Genomic DNA, 14175 nt, shown 5'->3' with positions numbered 1-14175 from the left:
TTTGTAATTGAAATTGGTACCATCACAAACTAGAATATTTCAGTTTTTGTTTGAGTGTACCACATCTAAAAAATAAAATCTCTGAGTAATTAATTTGATCGTTTTAAAAAACCTTTGTCATCAAGGGTCCCGCAGCACACGGACAAGCGACTGAGGTAGTTCAGCGGTCCTACGCTAGGGTGCACTAGCGTCGCACAGTCTTGAGAAACAAAACACGCCAAGCATGAGTAGCATGACAGATATTCCAATCACTTTCGCTGAAGTGGATGCAAGCCTAATACATTGTTAATAATCTAAACGCAAACTGAAATTGTACAAGTTTAGCTCAATTTGTCTCTAGGTCTATAGGGAAAAACTAATTGAACTATGATTTAAAATAATTATACTTTTTACCTCGATATCTTAGTCAATACTATGTGTGAATAGTTTAATTTTATTATTGCTTTTTATCTCATGCAAAAAAAACCTATTTTTATATTTTTTTACTACCTAAATTATCACTAGATGTAATGAAATTGTAAAACTACATCTAACCTGCAACGTTGTGATATAAATCTATGTTTTTCTCGCGTTATTGTAATAACCAATTGAATAGAACGTATTACAGTTAATTTTAATAAGTATGTTTCGTTATCTTTTAAAAAAAGGTCTCAATTTTAACTATAACACGTATCCTTATATAAAACCTTATAAAGTTGTTTCATGTTTATATTTAAAATATGTTTCCTTATACAAATGAAGTATTCTATGCATCGATGTATAGTCAAGAAATATATACGACGACTCCATTTTATCCAAAACACTAGCCATAAATCATGTTTTAGAAAATTCTCGTTCCTAGGGGCGAGGAGTTCCAGGAAAGGTGTGAGAGAATATCTGTATTTGTTTATAGATTTCCTCCTCACCCTATCTCGGCGATTGTCTGTGTGGTTGTTAGCAGGTAGCATTGTTTAGTCTACACGCGCTGGAGCTGGACACAGTACCTACGATATTCGTGTTTATATTGGCCTAGTGGATGTTCGTGTTACAGTGCGCGATATGTTATTTTCCTTGTGATTCGAGGCTAATGTAAGTTGTGTCAGTTTGGAACAATGGGAAATTGCAAGAGGTTTCCTTCTAGGAGGAAGAAAAGAAGAGTGCCTGCTTGTTTGAAAAAGTTGAATCAGCAAAGGACGTAAGTACAGAACAAGTCAATTTAACAATTCAAAATTCTATATCATGTGCTCTTATACAGCCAGCCAATTACATAAGGCACTAATACACAATAACATAAATACATGCACGACAACTACCCTACAGCAAACAGCATACGACTTTGATACATACACATAAGAAATATTAATAATTGTAATAGTTTGAAACTGGTTTTAGATAACTATATTACTTATAGATAAATAAATAAATAATATACACTAACAAAGGACCATAAACAGGCAATAATATGCAACATGCAGCCAGCTAACATGAATAATTGGCACTTTTCATTTAACAATTGTTTATATTACTATTTAATTTAAATCTAAACATGCTTAAAGAAACGTTAAAGATATCAAGTTCTCGGCAAGACCAATTATATAACCTACACATGTTGTTTAGTGGTGAATAGAATTCTTGAATTTACTTTCAATACTAAGTTTGGTCCCGTGGGCGTTGGCTAAACATGCCTTATGCCCCGGAGAGTTGTATATCGTTGCTTATGCCGTATCCCAATGTTGGCTTTCAATTGATTTAAGCGAATTCCCCTGTAGAAGTATTATGGTTTATGGGGGTGCGACTTGTAGTTTTCTCAAAAGTTCGTGGGTACTTTGGGCTTTATATACAGATATATAGATTTATATATATATATGTCCGTCAACGCGATAACTGGAGTAATTTTTGTCCGATTTTGATGAAATTTGGTTTAAAGATGTAAGGCGAGATAAACTTGAATGAGTTCGCGAACCAGCATGATCGGACTATAGGAACGGGGTTTGATGGGGTAAAAATTGGTTGTTCTCCTTTTTGATATCAAAACCCAACCCTTCCCAATTTATCGCTAGACCTTGTTAAAGAGCTTAAAAAAAATAACAAGTGTTTTTGTACAGTTATTGGTAACGGAGAAAATTCAAAAAATTTTAAATTTAAAATTCCCATGTTATTCTTACGGAGAATACTGTACAATGTTGTAGTTTGCTTGTTTATTGACATATTTTGACCAAACTTGGGAAATTTATTTTTTTTTATACCAAGCTATTATTTTTTACCAAAAAACACACACTTTATTGGTTTCCTTGTACTGTAACTGAACTTTACTGAAAATAGTTTATAACAATGCCAGACGTTTAATGTTTTAATCGAACACATATCTGTATGATCTCATCGTCTAAACTGCTATTAACGAATAAGTGCATATTATATATATATGTAAATTATATAATTTATAACTTGTGTTTTTTAATGTTTTGAAATGTGTTTTCCAGTTTGATGAGTGCCATGAAAGCTAAACCATCGTTGGAGCAAGAGATTGAAGATTCAACTGATCAACAAACAACATCGCAGAAAAAAGAATACCGGCTGAGTGGCAGGCGCTTAGTGAACATATGCGACTTTATCAAACAAATAAAAGTGCTGAACGTCCACAACCCCAGCATCGGCTGCAATTTTTCTAACATGGAAGTGATATCTGAGGTTAGACATGGACTAAGAAATGGATTTGTCTTTGAATGTGCCATGTGCAAATTTAAAACCACTCTTTGGTCTGAGGAGATCAACGAAAAACTTATGGATGTGAACAGTGCTAGTGTTTGCGGTACAGTTACAACCGGCGGTGGACATGCTCAACTCGAGGAGTTCCTAAGCACTCTTGATATTCCCCCTATGAGTTTTAAAACTTTCAAGAAGACAGAAGAAAAACTGTCAGTGGGATGGGCAGCAACAGCGGCGGTTGAGATGGAAGAGGCTGCGGCTGAGGAGGCGCGGTTGGCCCGGGAACTCAATGAGGTCGACAAGGACGGTGTCCCGCTCATCACGGTGGTTGCAGACGGCGCCTGGTGCAAGCGTTCCTACCGAACCAACTACTCGTCATTATCTGGAGTCGTAAGTATCATAAGCAACTGCATTACATGGTGCATGGTACATATGTGTTATACGAGAATATGGTCATGTTACAGCATAAGTGAATACTAAAAATCGTAGTTTACACAACAATCGCGTAAAGACTATTTACGCGTGTTGCGTACACTACTTTACCTACGACCGTATCTTATATTACTATCAATCTGTGTCATATTACTAATTGACTCCTAAGAAAGGGTATATTTTCGTTGATAAAAATGTTATTATTACGCCTAATCATAACTGAAACAGTTTTTAGCCCCACACTCGGAGTTTGATGCAGATTACAACGATATAAGTTTTATATGAACAAAAATTTTGTAAATTCAGGGAAGAGAGAAGCGTGTAAATGAGCCCGTGCGCTGGTCCCTGCTCACCCTGGAGTGCGTGCGGTTACGTCACAGCCACGCGGCAGTGGAACCACTCGTTGATTTGAGCCAGCCCCTGTATTCTATAGCCCCAGATGCAAGAACTCATTTTACCAACAACTAATTGCACCCATCATTAACGATTAAATCGGTCGTTCCATCTAGTAAGTTGACGTTCGAAGCATTACAATTTGACTTATTTTCTCTAAATCTTTTAAACTCGTTGGTCCGTTACTATAGTCCGTCCGTTTGCGAACTGCCCAGCGGATTAGGAACTTTTTATTGTGTTATGTATATATCTTTTCAACTATCAGAACTCCACTGAAAAGGCTAGTTTTAAAAACGGTCGTAGGTAAAAATGATTAGTTTTATGTTTTATAATTTATTTTTTATTTATTATTTTTTTTTTTATTTAATTTTTAATATAGATTTTCCCATAAAACCCCATAAAATACTAAATAGTGGTTTAAATTACCTTGTTACTGTCAAAACGATCCTTTGTAGTTAGTAAGACTACAGCTGTTTCATGCTTCGAATGGACACATCATCGGGTCAGAAGAATGTCAAGTAGTCTTCATATTCCTCGCAGTGGAGTTCGTCAAAAGTTTAATAATAAATAGACAACAAAACACATAACACACGGAAATACGAAACATTTACTTTTACATTTACTAACTACAAAGGATCGTTTTGACAATAACAAGGTAATTTAAACCACTATTTAGTTAATTCAGACGATCCAGAGGCCATTCCACCCGGAAATCTAAATGTATTAAAACATCCCAAACTATTTTGATAAACATTTTATATTTTACATTGTTTTAAACTTTTAACTAAACTGTGCAACCAAATTATTTTTTGAATTACGGTACAAAAGTGATTTTAACTTATGTGATTTACCCTACCTATCCATAGAAGTCTGAAGCCCATGGGTAACAGCCAGTAAAATGTCATAGATCCAAGAAAGGGGATTTCAAAGTAATGGGATAAACTATGTATCAGATTGTTGATACAGTTTATTTTTATTGATAGAGAAAGTTTTGTATCAAAAGTAGCACAGTAGTTTTATTTTATTTTTCATTGTCAAGGAATTATTTACAGGAGTTTATTCCTCGTCACACTGCAGCAAAAACTGCCATTTTTGTACCGTACTTGCGTTGCGGGTAAATAATTATTTGTGTAACTGTGCAGCAAAGGCCTTTTGCACTTGTGTTACACGTTACATTTTTCCTACAGTCACTATAAAGCATATAAATAATTAGTCTTTCAAACACTATACAACACGTTTTTAGGTTCAGCTGGCAACACAAATAGGTGCCCTAGAGAAAGTAGTACCCGGTCCATATCACTCCGCTATTTTTCCTCGGCAAGAGATGTGCTCCGAAACTATAAACACGAAATGACAGCACCAAAGTATAAACCGTACGACGAATTATAAATATGCAGCAATTAGCAGCTTTCTTTACTATAAACAGTACAAGGAAGCCAACTTTGTCGGGTGACTGTAGGAAAAATTAGTTATTTTACTCCTTAGTAAAAATCAGCTGTTGTAAGCTCTTTTGTAAACTTCGTTTATAAGTAATCGCATGTATCGAAATTAATTATGTATTCGTTTTTCTTTCAGGCCGCTATTGTCGGGTACAGAACCCGTAAGGTGCTGTTCATTGGTGTAAAAAACAAATATTGTACGACTTGTGCACGAGGTGAGGGAAAAGATGAGCCGGTGAAACAGCACACATGCTACAAGAATTGGGGAATGAAACAGAGCTCTACAAGTATGGAATCTGCGTTGGTCTGCGAAGGATTCCAGAATAGCGAACAAATGTACAACGTAAGGTATGCTAAACTTATTGCTGATGGTGACAGTAGTGTCTACAAAAAGATCAATGAGTGTCGGCCATACAAGTCATTGTCTGTGCAGAAAATTGAATGTAAAAATCATCTACTCAGAAATATGTGCACAAAACTAAAAACACTCACATCCTCAAAAACTACCGAACCTTCTGTCTGGCAAAGAAAGAAAATTGGAGACAATTTGTTGCGATGCAGGATGGCTGTACAAAAGGCTTCTGAACACAGAAAAAATGAAAATCTGCCTATTGCTAGTAAAATAGAACAACTGAGGAAAGATATATTAAACGTACCAAGCCATGTCTTTGGAGAGCATAAAAACTGTTCAGAGCGTGGATATTTCTGCAACCTTGACCCATCTTCAGCTCCACCAAATGAAAACTTGGTTCCCAATCTAATATCAGTAGGGTTGTACACGCAGGTGTTAGACATTTTTAGATACTTGAGCCGTCACAGTGCCAGCCTGATAGCAGACGTCAACAGTAATTACGTGGAACACTACAATTCCATTGTAGCGAAATTCATTGGGGGCAAACGGGTGAATTTCGCTAGCACAGGATCATTTACAAGCAGATGTTCTGCTGCGGTTGTACAGTATAATTCGGGACTTGCGCATTACAAGCTGCACAAACAGATTTATGACTCCAGTCCAGGCACCTTTGCGAAGAGCACGGCACTGAAAAGGAAAAAGAAGGTAGAAAATCAACGAAATCAGAAGAGATGTAGAAAAGCATTGTTTACACACAAAAATTCATCGTGTGAAAAGGACTATGGGCCTAGATGTGAACAACCCGACATCGACGAGAACCAAATGGAAATTGAAAAAGAAGAGTTTTTGAAAAGTTTATTTAAAACTGAAGAGGAAGTACGGCGGATTGAAAGAGAGACGACTGAACAGAGTGGCTGTAGCGAGTGGCTGGAGATTAGAAGAAACATCCTCACAGCATCAAACTTCGGGAGGATTTGTAAAATGAGACCCACTACAGGCTGCGAGTCCATCGTGAAGCAGCTGCTTTACTCTTCATTCGATTGTGAAGCCATGAGGTATGGGAGAAGCAATGAAGAGACAGCACGCCAAGACCTTCAACAACACATAGGCGAGGAAATAAAGAAATGTGGGCTATTTATCGATATCGACCATCCCTATCTTGGTGCAAGTCCCGATGGATTGGTAAATGACGATGCAACGGTGGAAATAAAGTGCCCAGCGTCTGCCAAAGACTTGACTCCTGATGAAGCAATTAGGAAGAAAAAGTGTACTTTCTGGTCATCAAACAAAAAAGGAGAGATTGGAGAAATTAATAAAAAACACGCCTTTTATTACCAAATTCAAGGCCAGCTACATGTTACGAAAAGGGAATTTTGCATTTTTTGTCTATGGACTCAAAAAGGAATAAAAAGCGTTGTTGTAAATAGAAATAAAGAATTTTGGGAACAGGAAATGTTTCCTAAGCTAACACAATTCTACATGAACTGCGTCCTCCCAGAACTAATAGACCCTCGAAACAGTAGGACTATGCCGATTAGAAATCCTGGATACATTTTGGAGGCTCAAGAAAAAGCCAAGAAGAGAACAGACAAAAGAACAAAAGAAATAAGTTTGTAAATAGTTGTACAAAGCACGTCAAGAAAGCATTGTATCCTAATATAATTTCAAATTTTTTTTGTAATTTTGTTTTAAAGCGATTTTTAAACTTTTAGGCTTATTGGTTTACTTATATGTTCAAAATAATATATTGTACATAAGTGTTTATTCATGTTGTAAAATTATATAATACTTGTGCTTTGTGAATATTCAGTTACAGATATATTATTTATTTAATAGATTTGCCTTACCGTTTTATTTTTACATACTGTATATTCAATTAATTGTACATATTTATTTTTAAAATTATGTTGTAAATAACTATAGAATATGAGACAGGTTTTTACTCTACTGACCCATATATTTTTCATTCATTATGCAATGTTTCAAAATGTTTTTATTTTATTTCAAACATACCGGTACGGTACGAGTATAATTAATTAATTACAGATATACATTTATTAGAACTAAACTGCCCTCCTGTAGTTGTGTTACTGATATATATATTTAATAAAATGTGCATATAAACATTACATTAAGTGTGGGTTTTAAACTTTTAAAAATTATGTTTTAAATAACTGTAAAATATCAAACTTGTTTTTACTCAACTGGCTCATATATGTTTTATTCATTATTGTAATGTTTCCGAATGATAAAATTGAATTTGAAACAAAAATCACTTTCCTAATTATAAATGGATTAATATAACCTAACGATGTTTTATTATATATTCCTACAATGCACATTATTATATAATATTTTAGAATTAAGTTCTATCGGTGCTTTTATTATTATTGATGGTATAGTTTCAAATCAAAGATAACTGTGCAGGTAGCTGGCCAATTTTAAATATATTTTAAATATGAAAATGGCCAAGTTTCAATTTTTGATGTATTGCACCTAAAACAGAGAGCCTTCGGGCAGTTCCGTACATCATTCTTGTTTGGAAATTGCAGGCAATAGTGCAAGCTAAATTATTTTAGGGTGATTCGCAATGCATTTTTTAGGCTGATGTGGCACTTTTAGTATACTTTAAAAATAAAAACCAATTGTGTAAACAGACAACATTGTTATAGTTTCAGCAGTATGCCTTGCGAGATGGTTATTCGAAGGATTTGCATATGTTGATATTTTTTTACTGTACAAGACGAATTTACTGACATTATTGCCAGTATGGGGTTCTACAGATATTTTGTCATACTTGGACCGCGCACGCTTTAGTACAATGCGAGTAGAGGAAGCGTTCGATTCCTGGACACGCCTGTACACTGGCAAAAATGTGAAAGTTAGAAAATAGGCGATCCTTTACCCACTCACTCGCACGAACACAATGGGACTACCTGCTGGGCCTGCCCTATCATCCGTTAGTGACGAATGATAATGTGGTTTACTAAAATAAAAACTACCAATACTTGTTGTTTATAACGTTTGATAGTGATAATGTTATGAAAATAAATACACATTCACAGGGAAAACAAGAAATATACAACGTAAAATATACTCCCTAAGAAATTTATGGAGTTGAGAAAAATCAACAGTGTTTTTACATTAAAAAGGGAAGACCGCCTACTTGCATTTAAGACAATTATACGAATATGCCTCACATTAGGGCCTATTTGTAAGTTGTAACGAATTTGATTAAAATAACATTTCACTCATGGATACAAAAATACTTACCCACTTTAATACAATTTACTAAACAACACGCGTTGAAATCGTTCAACGTACATACCGTTTTTATTACATGAACTGTTCTTTTATACAATCTTAGACATACAAGTCGTTTAATATCAATTTCATTTAAAAATTAATTTAAAGATTAGTCAAACTTGTTGTAACTTACGTTAGTACATATCGGTTTAGTCGAATTTACATTTTTGGAAATTATTTTTAAAACTCTTTAAAGCAATTGAAAGACTAGCTACTAACCAAATGTTAAAACTGTTCATATGTTGTTTAGAAAGATTATTTTGTTAAAACTGTTTTGAAACGTATGTTAGTCAAATCTTAGATTTAAAAAATGGTTGATATAATTATTAGGATCTTTGATAAAATTTTAATCGCTCAAACAAACATTCTTAGGAAAAAGCTTCAAACTGATTTTTAAATAACGATAACTGTAATAAAACTTATATCTAAACATTGTTAAAAATGGTTTTAAAATAATTCAATCTTGTAATAAAGTTATATCAATGACTTGTACTACAATTGTTTCAAAGTGGCATAGCAAGCTATAGTGAAGGTCAGGTCAGACCCGACCAAACCCGACAAACATTCAGCTGTTATGATTTATGATGGATATGGAGTCGAGGAAGGGCTACGTTACTATCTTGCTCGGTTCCTTGCGGTTATTCAGTGTTTTTTTTACACTGTGTGTTGTTCTCGAAGCCTAGGTTTAGTTCTGTGAATAGAGCAAGAGCACGTAACTCCCCTAGTGGCCACCGATAGTGGCGCTACCGCATCTCACGTATTGCAGGCGCTGCCAAAAGGCGAAATTTTCGCTGGCTCCAGCCGGCTCTTAATGTGCGTTTCCATGCATAGCTATTCAAAAATATTTCAGTTCCAACCCAAAGTTGAGGCTTATGGCAGAAAAACTGTAAGCGACTTGATGTTAGGCAGCTCCTTATAGCTTGTGGAACGTGAGCAACGTGACCAATGGTAGGTTAAGGAGGGAAGGACATGTTGTTTAAGATATATTTCCAGAAACTATCCATAACCATAAGTAAAAAAAAACCCATGACTGGGTTTGTGTAAAAATCTTTTTATATTTTAGAAACTTTATCGACTGAGGATGGGATCAAATTCAAGATCCCAAAGGATGTGAAAACTTTACTTTTTAGTTTTTACTAATCGTGACAGAAAATGTTCATAGTAATTCCTTAAAAAGCATAAACTCACTGTCACAAAAAATGAAATTTTTGTTTGGGCAGGAAATGTGTGGAAAGTATAAGAACGATAATCAAGAGTGTTTTATTCAGATGTAAAAGAACAAGACCACTTGACAGACCAAGTAAAAATTGTCCAGTATCAAATTTAAAATATTCGCCTGTTGGGTCTGATAATGATTGGAGTGTCCAATCGAAATCGATCACCACTTACCATCTTTTTTGTATATTTACCGTCTTGTAACAGTATAAGCGTGAATAAATGTTTTAAGTGTTATAAGACGTTTCTTTTATTTACTTTCCGTAAATTTAATAACACGTAGGCCTACAATGCTGATCAAGAAGTTATTCAATAAATAGGTCAGTAATTATTTAAAATTTAATTACAAGGTTATATAGAGTGCCTACTTGTAAGGATTAGCATAAAAGTATAGGGTATCAGACAAAGTAATTGAGCGGCATGTTTTTATTAGCAGGCATCCATTCATTAACTGTCTAAATAAGTTGGATACCATTATATATCTAGATCCCTCTAAACTACGATATGATGTTTCAATATAACATATTATTCATATGAACAAAAATAATATCAAATTTAAAACCTACTAATTAACTACTGAAACAAAAGTGGTCTTACTTGTTCTACTGCAGATTTATGGAAGTCGAAATTCACAGGTTTGGGTCCAGGAGATGAAACTGAGCTTGTAGGTGAATCAACAAACTTGGTCCACTGAAATAAAAACAATGATCGTAAAAAACTAGAGCACACATTTCACACTTGCTGGCATATATCTATTTCTACACTAGTTAGTAATGATAAGAATCCCAAACTCACACTGGAATACATTTTTTATACCTAAAGACATAATGTTTTAGGGAAAAACACCAAAATTATACATCTACATTTTACCAAACTATGCTAACATCTACATTTACACGGATCTTTACATTATTACAGTTATTTAACATGCGTGAAAGACTAACATACTCTAACGCAAAATATTAACCACCGACAAAAAGTGCTCCTCATATTTCATTGGGTGATTAATAGTTAGCCAACTAGGGTTGTTCTACAACTTAATCCTCTTCAGCTTTGGAAAAATTGGAGCTTTGATGCTGAGTGTAGATATTATGAAACAATAATAGTCTATTCCAAACAAGCAACTTGTTAACATTTAACCCCGTAAACAGGATTTTTAGACTGTGTGCTGGATTATGACGGGATGTCGGATAAAACGGGATATGTGGCTCTCACAACAGTTTTTCTTTTTTATACTGATGTTCTAAAAAAAACTAACCTATTGACAGATTAAATGTTTCTATCAATAAGTGCAAGGTTTAAAGAGGAATTTAAAAACTATACACCAAAAAGTCCACTTGCAATAGAACTGGAATATACATGTGGGAGAAAAGGGGAGTTTTTGTTGTATTAAAGCAAGATATAACGGGATCTTCTCGTCCCGGAAAGCAGGATTTTTAAATTTAACTCCTGGACACACTAGTTATGTGTTGTTGTGGTTAGTTTGTGTTCTGTTGGTTTGGTTCTGAATGGTCTGGTTAATGCCATAGAGTTGTTGGGGAGAATTCTAGAGGTTCTAACACAATCGAGGTGTTGGAGCATGAGATGTTTAAGAAAGTCTCGGAGAGAAGATAGCCTATAGAGGTGGGGTTGAATTGTCTTGATTTAGGTTCCAAAAATAAAGGTGGGTAGGCTAGTTGCAAAGTCCGCCTTTCAACAGCAGTGTTAGGCTGACATGAGTGCTTTGACTAATGATTGTACTTGCCTCTTTCCCCCGGTGTGGTGAGCTGGTTGACCCAGCCGTGCTGAGAGCTGGACTAGACGCGCGTGAGCCGGTCACGCTGGGCAGTAGAGCGGGCGGCAACACGTCCGGTAGCGGGATGTTATTTCTCCTCAACACCACCAGGTGCATTGCAACATTGAATTCAGCCAGGGACAGCGCACCATCTTTCGTCACATCCGCTAGTTGCCTGCAAAATGTACATTAAAACATCAGAAAGTTTGTGGTTCAGGTAATCATTGTGTTAAACTGTAGTTCTGGGCGAGTCAGTGTTCTTTATTACAAAATGTATGATTAAACTTTTGCGATTCCTAAATAAACAAAATTTTAGAACAGGCTAGCTAAAAACCATTTGGCTTAGTAAAACATATAGCCTATATACAAAATTATAACATACTATCAGCAGTGTTACTACAGAATTTATTGTAAACCAATAGTTTTACATTTTAGTAGTTACTTTCATTCAGTTTTGTTGTAAGGGTTGAAACAGGGAAAATAAATGCTCCATGTTATTTTTATGGAGAGTAAATAAACTGTTGTAGTTACAATTTCAAACTAAGCTACCAACATAAAAAATACCCCCGCCGCAGCAAACCTGCAGACTAAGCGAATTTCCATTGACCTGATTGGATTTACACTAAAATGCCTCCATAAAAATAGCACATTTATTTCCTATTTAAATAGAATTAGTTTAACAAGTACCTTAGGTTTGCTGCAACAGGGAGGGTAAAAAAGATTTTTTTATGAAATGATAATAGTTTAGTAAGAAATAAAAGTATTTTCCAAAATCGATCAAAATATGTTCATAAACAAGCAAACTGCAACAGTCGACTTATTCTCCATAAGAATAACATGGGAATTTTAAAATTACAATTTTTTTGAATTTTCTCCGTAACAATTAGGCGCATAATAACGCTTCAATATACTAAATTATTTGTTTTTTTAAGCTCTACAAAATGGTTTAAAAAGAAATTGTGAAATTTTGTGTTTTTAGGGGCAAAAATGGGAAACACCTATCTTTACCCCATAAAACCCCCCATAAACCCCCGTTCCCATAGTCCGATCATGCTGGTTCGCGAACTCATTCAAGTTTATCCCGCCTTACACCTTCAAACCAAATTTTATCAAAATCGGACAAAAATTACTCAAGTTATCGTGCGGATGGACACATATATATATATATATATATATATATATATATATATATATATATATATATATATATCTATATATAGATATATAAAAATTTGAACGAATGGTGTTTTTGGCCTCTGGGGACATCAAAATGAAAAAGTAAATCGGTCCCGGGCTTAGGTCTTACCATGAGACCTACGGTAATAGCTACTTCCCTATAGGGAAATTCGCTAAAACAAAAAAAACCTTTCTACCTTCCCTCTAGCAGCAAACATAAGTAAGCATCTTACTCATTAAAACTTATGTTATTTAAATGGGGAGATAAATCTGACAATTTTACAGGAATATTATAGTGAAAATCCAGCCAGGTGAGTTAAACGAAAATTTGCTCATTCTGCAGGTTTGCTGCGGTGGGGGTATAGTTTATTAGATGATTTTCACACAGTACCTAGCCTAATGGGGACTCAAAATATGGTATGTGCTTCAAGCTTTATGAAAAGCTCGTAGAAGTCGTAACTAACACTCGCGGACCGCTGCCAGATTATATGTGTTTGCCAATCGAGATTTGTAATATAATAGGCCTACCATATTTTGCGGAGTTCCTGCACAGGCAGTTTGGACTTCTCAAAGAACTGTCTGGCCGTGGGTCCTGGCAACAGACAGCTAGGGTCGGGCTGCAGGTTGCAGAACTGTGTCCTGTAGTACTCTTGTTGTTCCTCATTGATAGTCCACACCTCCTTTGGTATCTCATCTTCTCCGTCGCTGCTGTGGCGGTCAGATGACTCTTCTTCTGTGCCGAGCAGCTGTCTTTGCTCTTCTGAAACTGTGCAGGGCAGTTAAAGATCAAATTCATTTCTGTTACTTCACAGTATTCCTAAATACATGAATAAGCAAGTAGATAATAGGCTATTAGGTGAGTAGTGGATTATTACGATAGGCAAAATTATGTGCTAGTTTCAATTTTAGAATGTAACTTAATCATCTCAATTGGTAGGTACATATGCTATTCCAATATTCACAAATTAACTGCACACGATTTTAATACTTAATAGAGGTTAAAACTTAAAATACCTATTTAATCCGTCAGTGTGATCAATGTCACCGATGAGCGGCGACCGGTTTCAACCCAGCAGCGATAAAAGAAGACTACACTTAGAAGTGAACTACTTAGAAGTAGAACTCCACTTAATGTATTTAAGTGTAGTACTTCGTTATGTATTCATAGACTTTTTGACAACCTTTTTGGAGTGAATTTATGTTCTTTTATTGGTTGAAGATGACCCCATTTCCGGGTTGAAACAGGTCGCCGCTCATCGGTGACATTGATCACTCTGACCGATTACAGGTATTTTTAACTCTAGTATTATTTTAAATTTGTGATCAGGAGGCAAAGACACCAGAAATACATGATTTTGGGATTCTACCTAAAAATGTACAAACAAATCTATTTAATATTCACT

General features: G+C 35.2%; 1 protein-coding gene across 3 annotated transcripts in view; it reads right to left on the bottom strand.

Annotated features, from left to right (window-relative positions):
- LOC128989572 (ralBP1-associated Eps domain-containing protein 1-like) overlaps positions 1-14175 on the bottom strand; it is a 30174-nt gene that overhangs the window by 12123 nt on the left and 3876 nt on the right. For all 3 annotated transcript variants that reach the window (XM_054411478.1, XM_054411479.1, XM_054411477.1), the window contains exons 3-5: positions 13301-13538; positions 11567-11771; positions 10420-10512 (exon numbers count right to left, since the gene is read on the bottom strand). In XM_054411478.1, the coding sequence (XP_054267453.1) occupies positions 10420-10512; positions 11567-11771; positions 13301-13538 (536 nt within the window). The remainder of the gene's footprint in view (positions 1-10419; positions 10513-11566; positions 11772-13300; positions 13539-14175) is intronic.

The sequence above is a fragment of the Macrosteles quadrilineatus genome, unplaced genomic scaffold (genome assembly GCF_028750875.1).
Source record: "Macrosteles quadrilineatus isolate MER2022 unplaced genomic scaffold, UCM_ALF_1.0 Scaffold_3__2_contigs__length_128488019, whole genome shotgun sequence".
Lineage (NCBI taxonomy): Eukaryota > Metazoa > Arthropoda > Insecta > Hemiptera > Cicadellidae > Macrosteles > Macrosteles quadrilineatus.
This window is presented reverse-complemented; position numbering and strand designations above follow the sequence as displayed.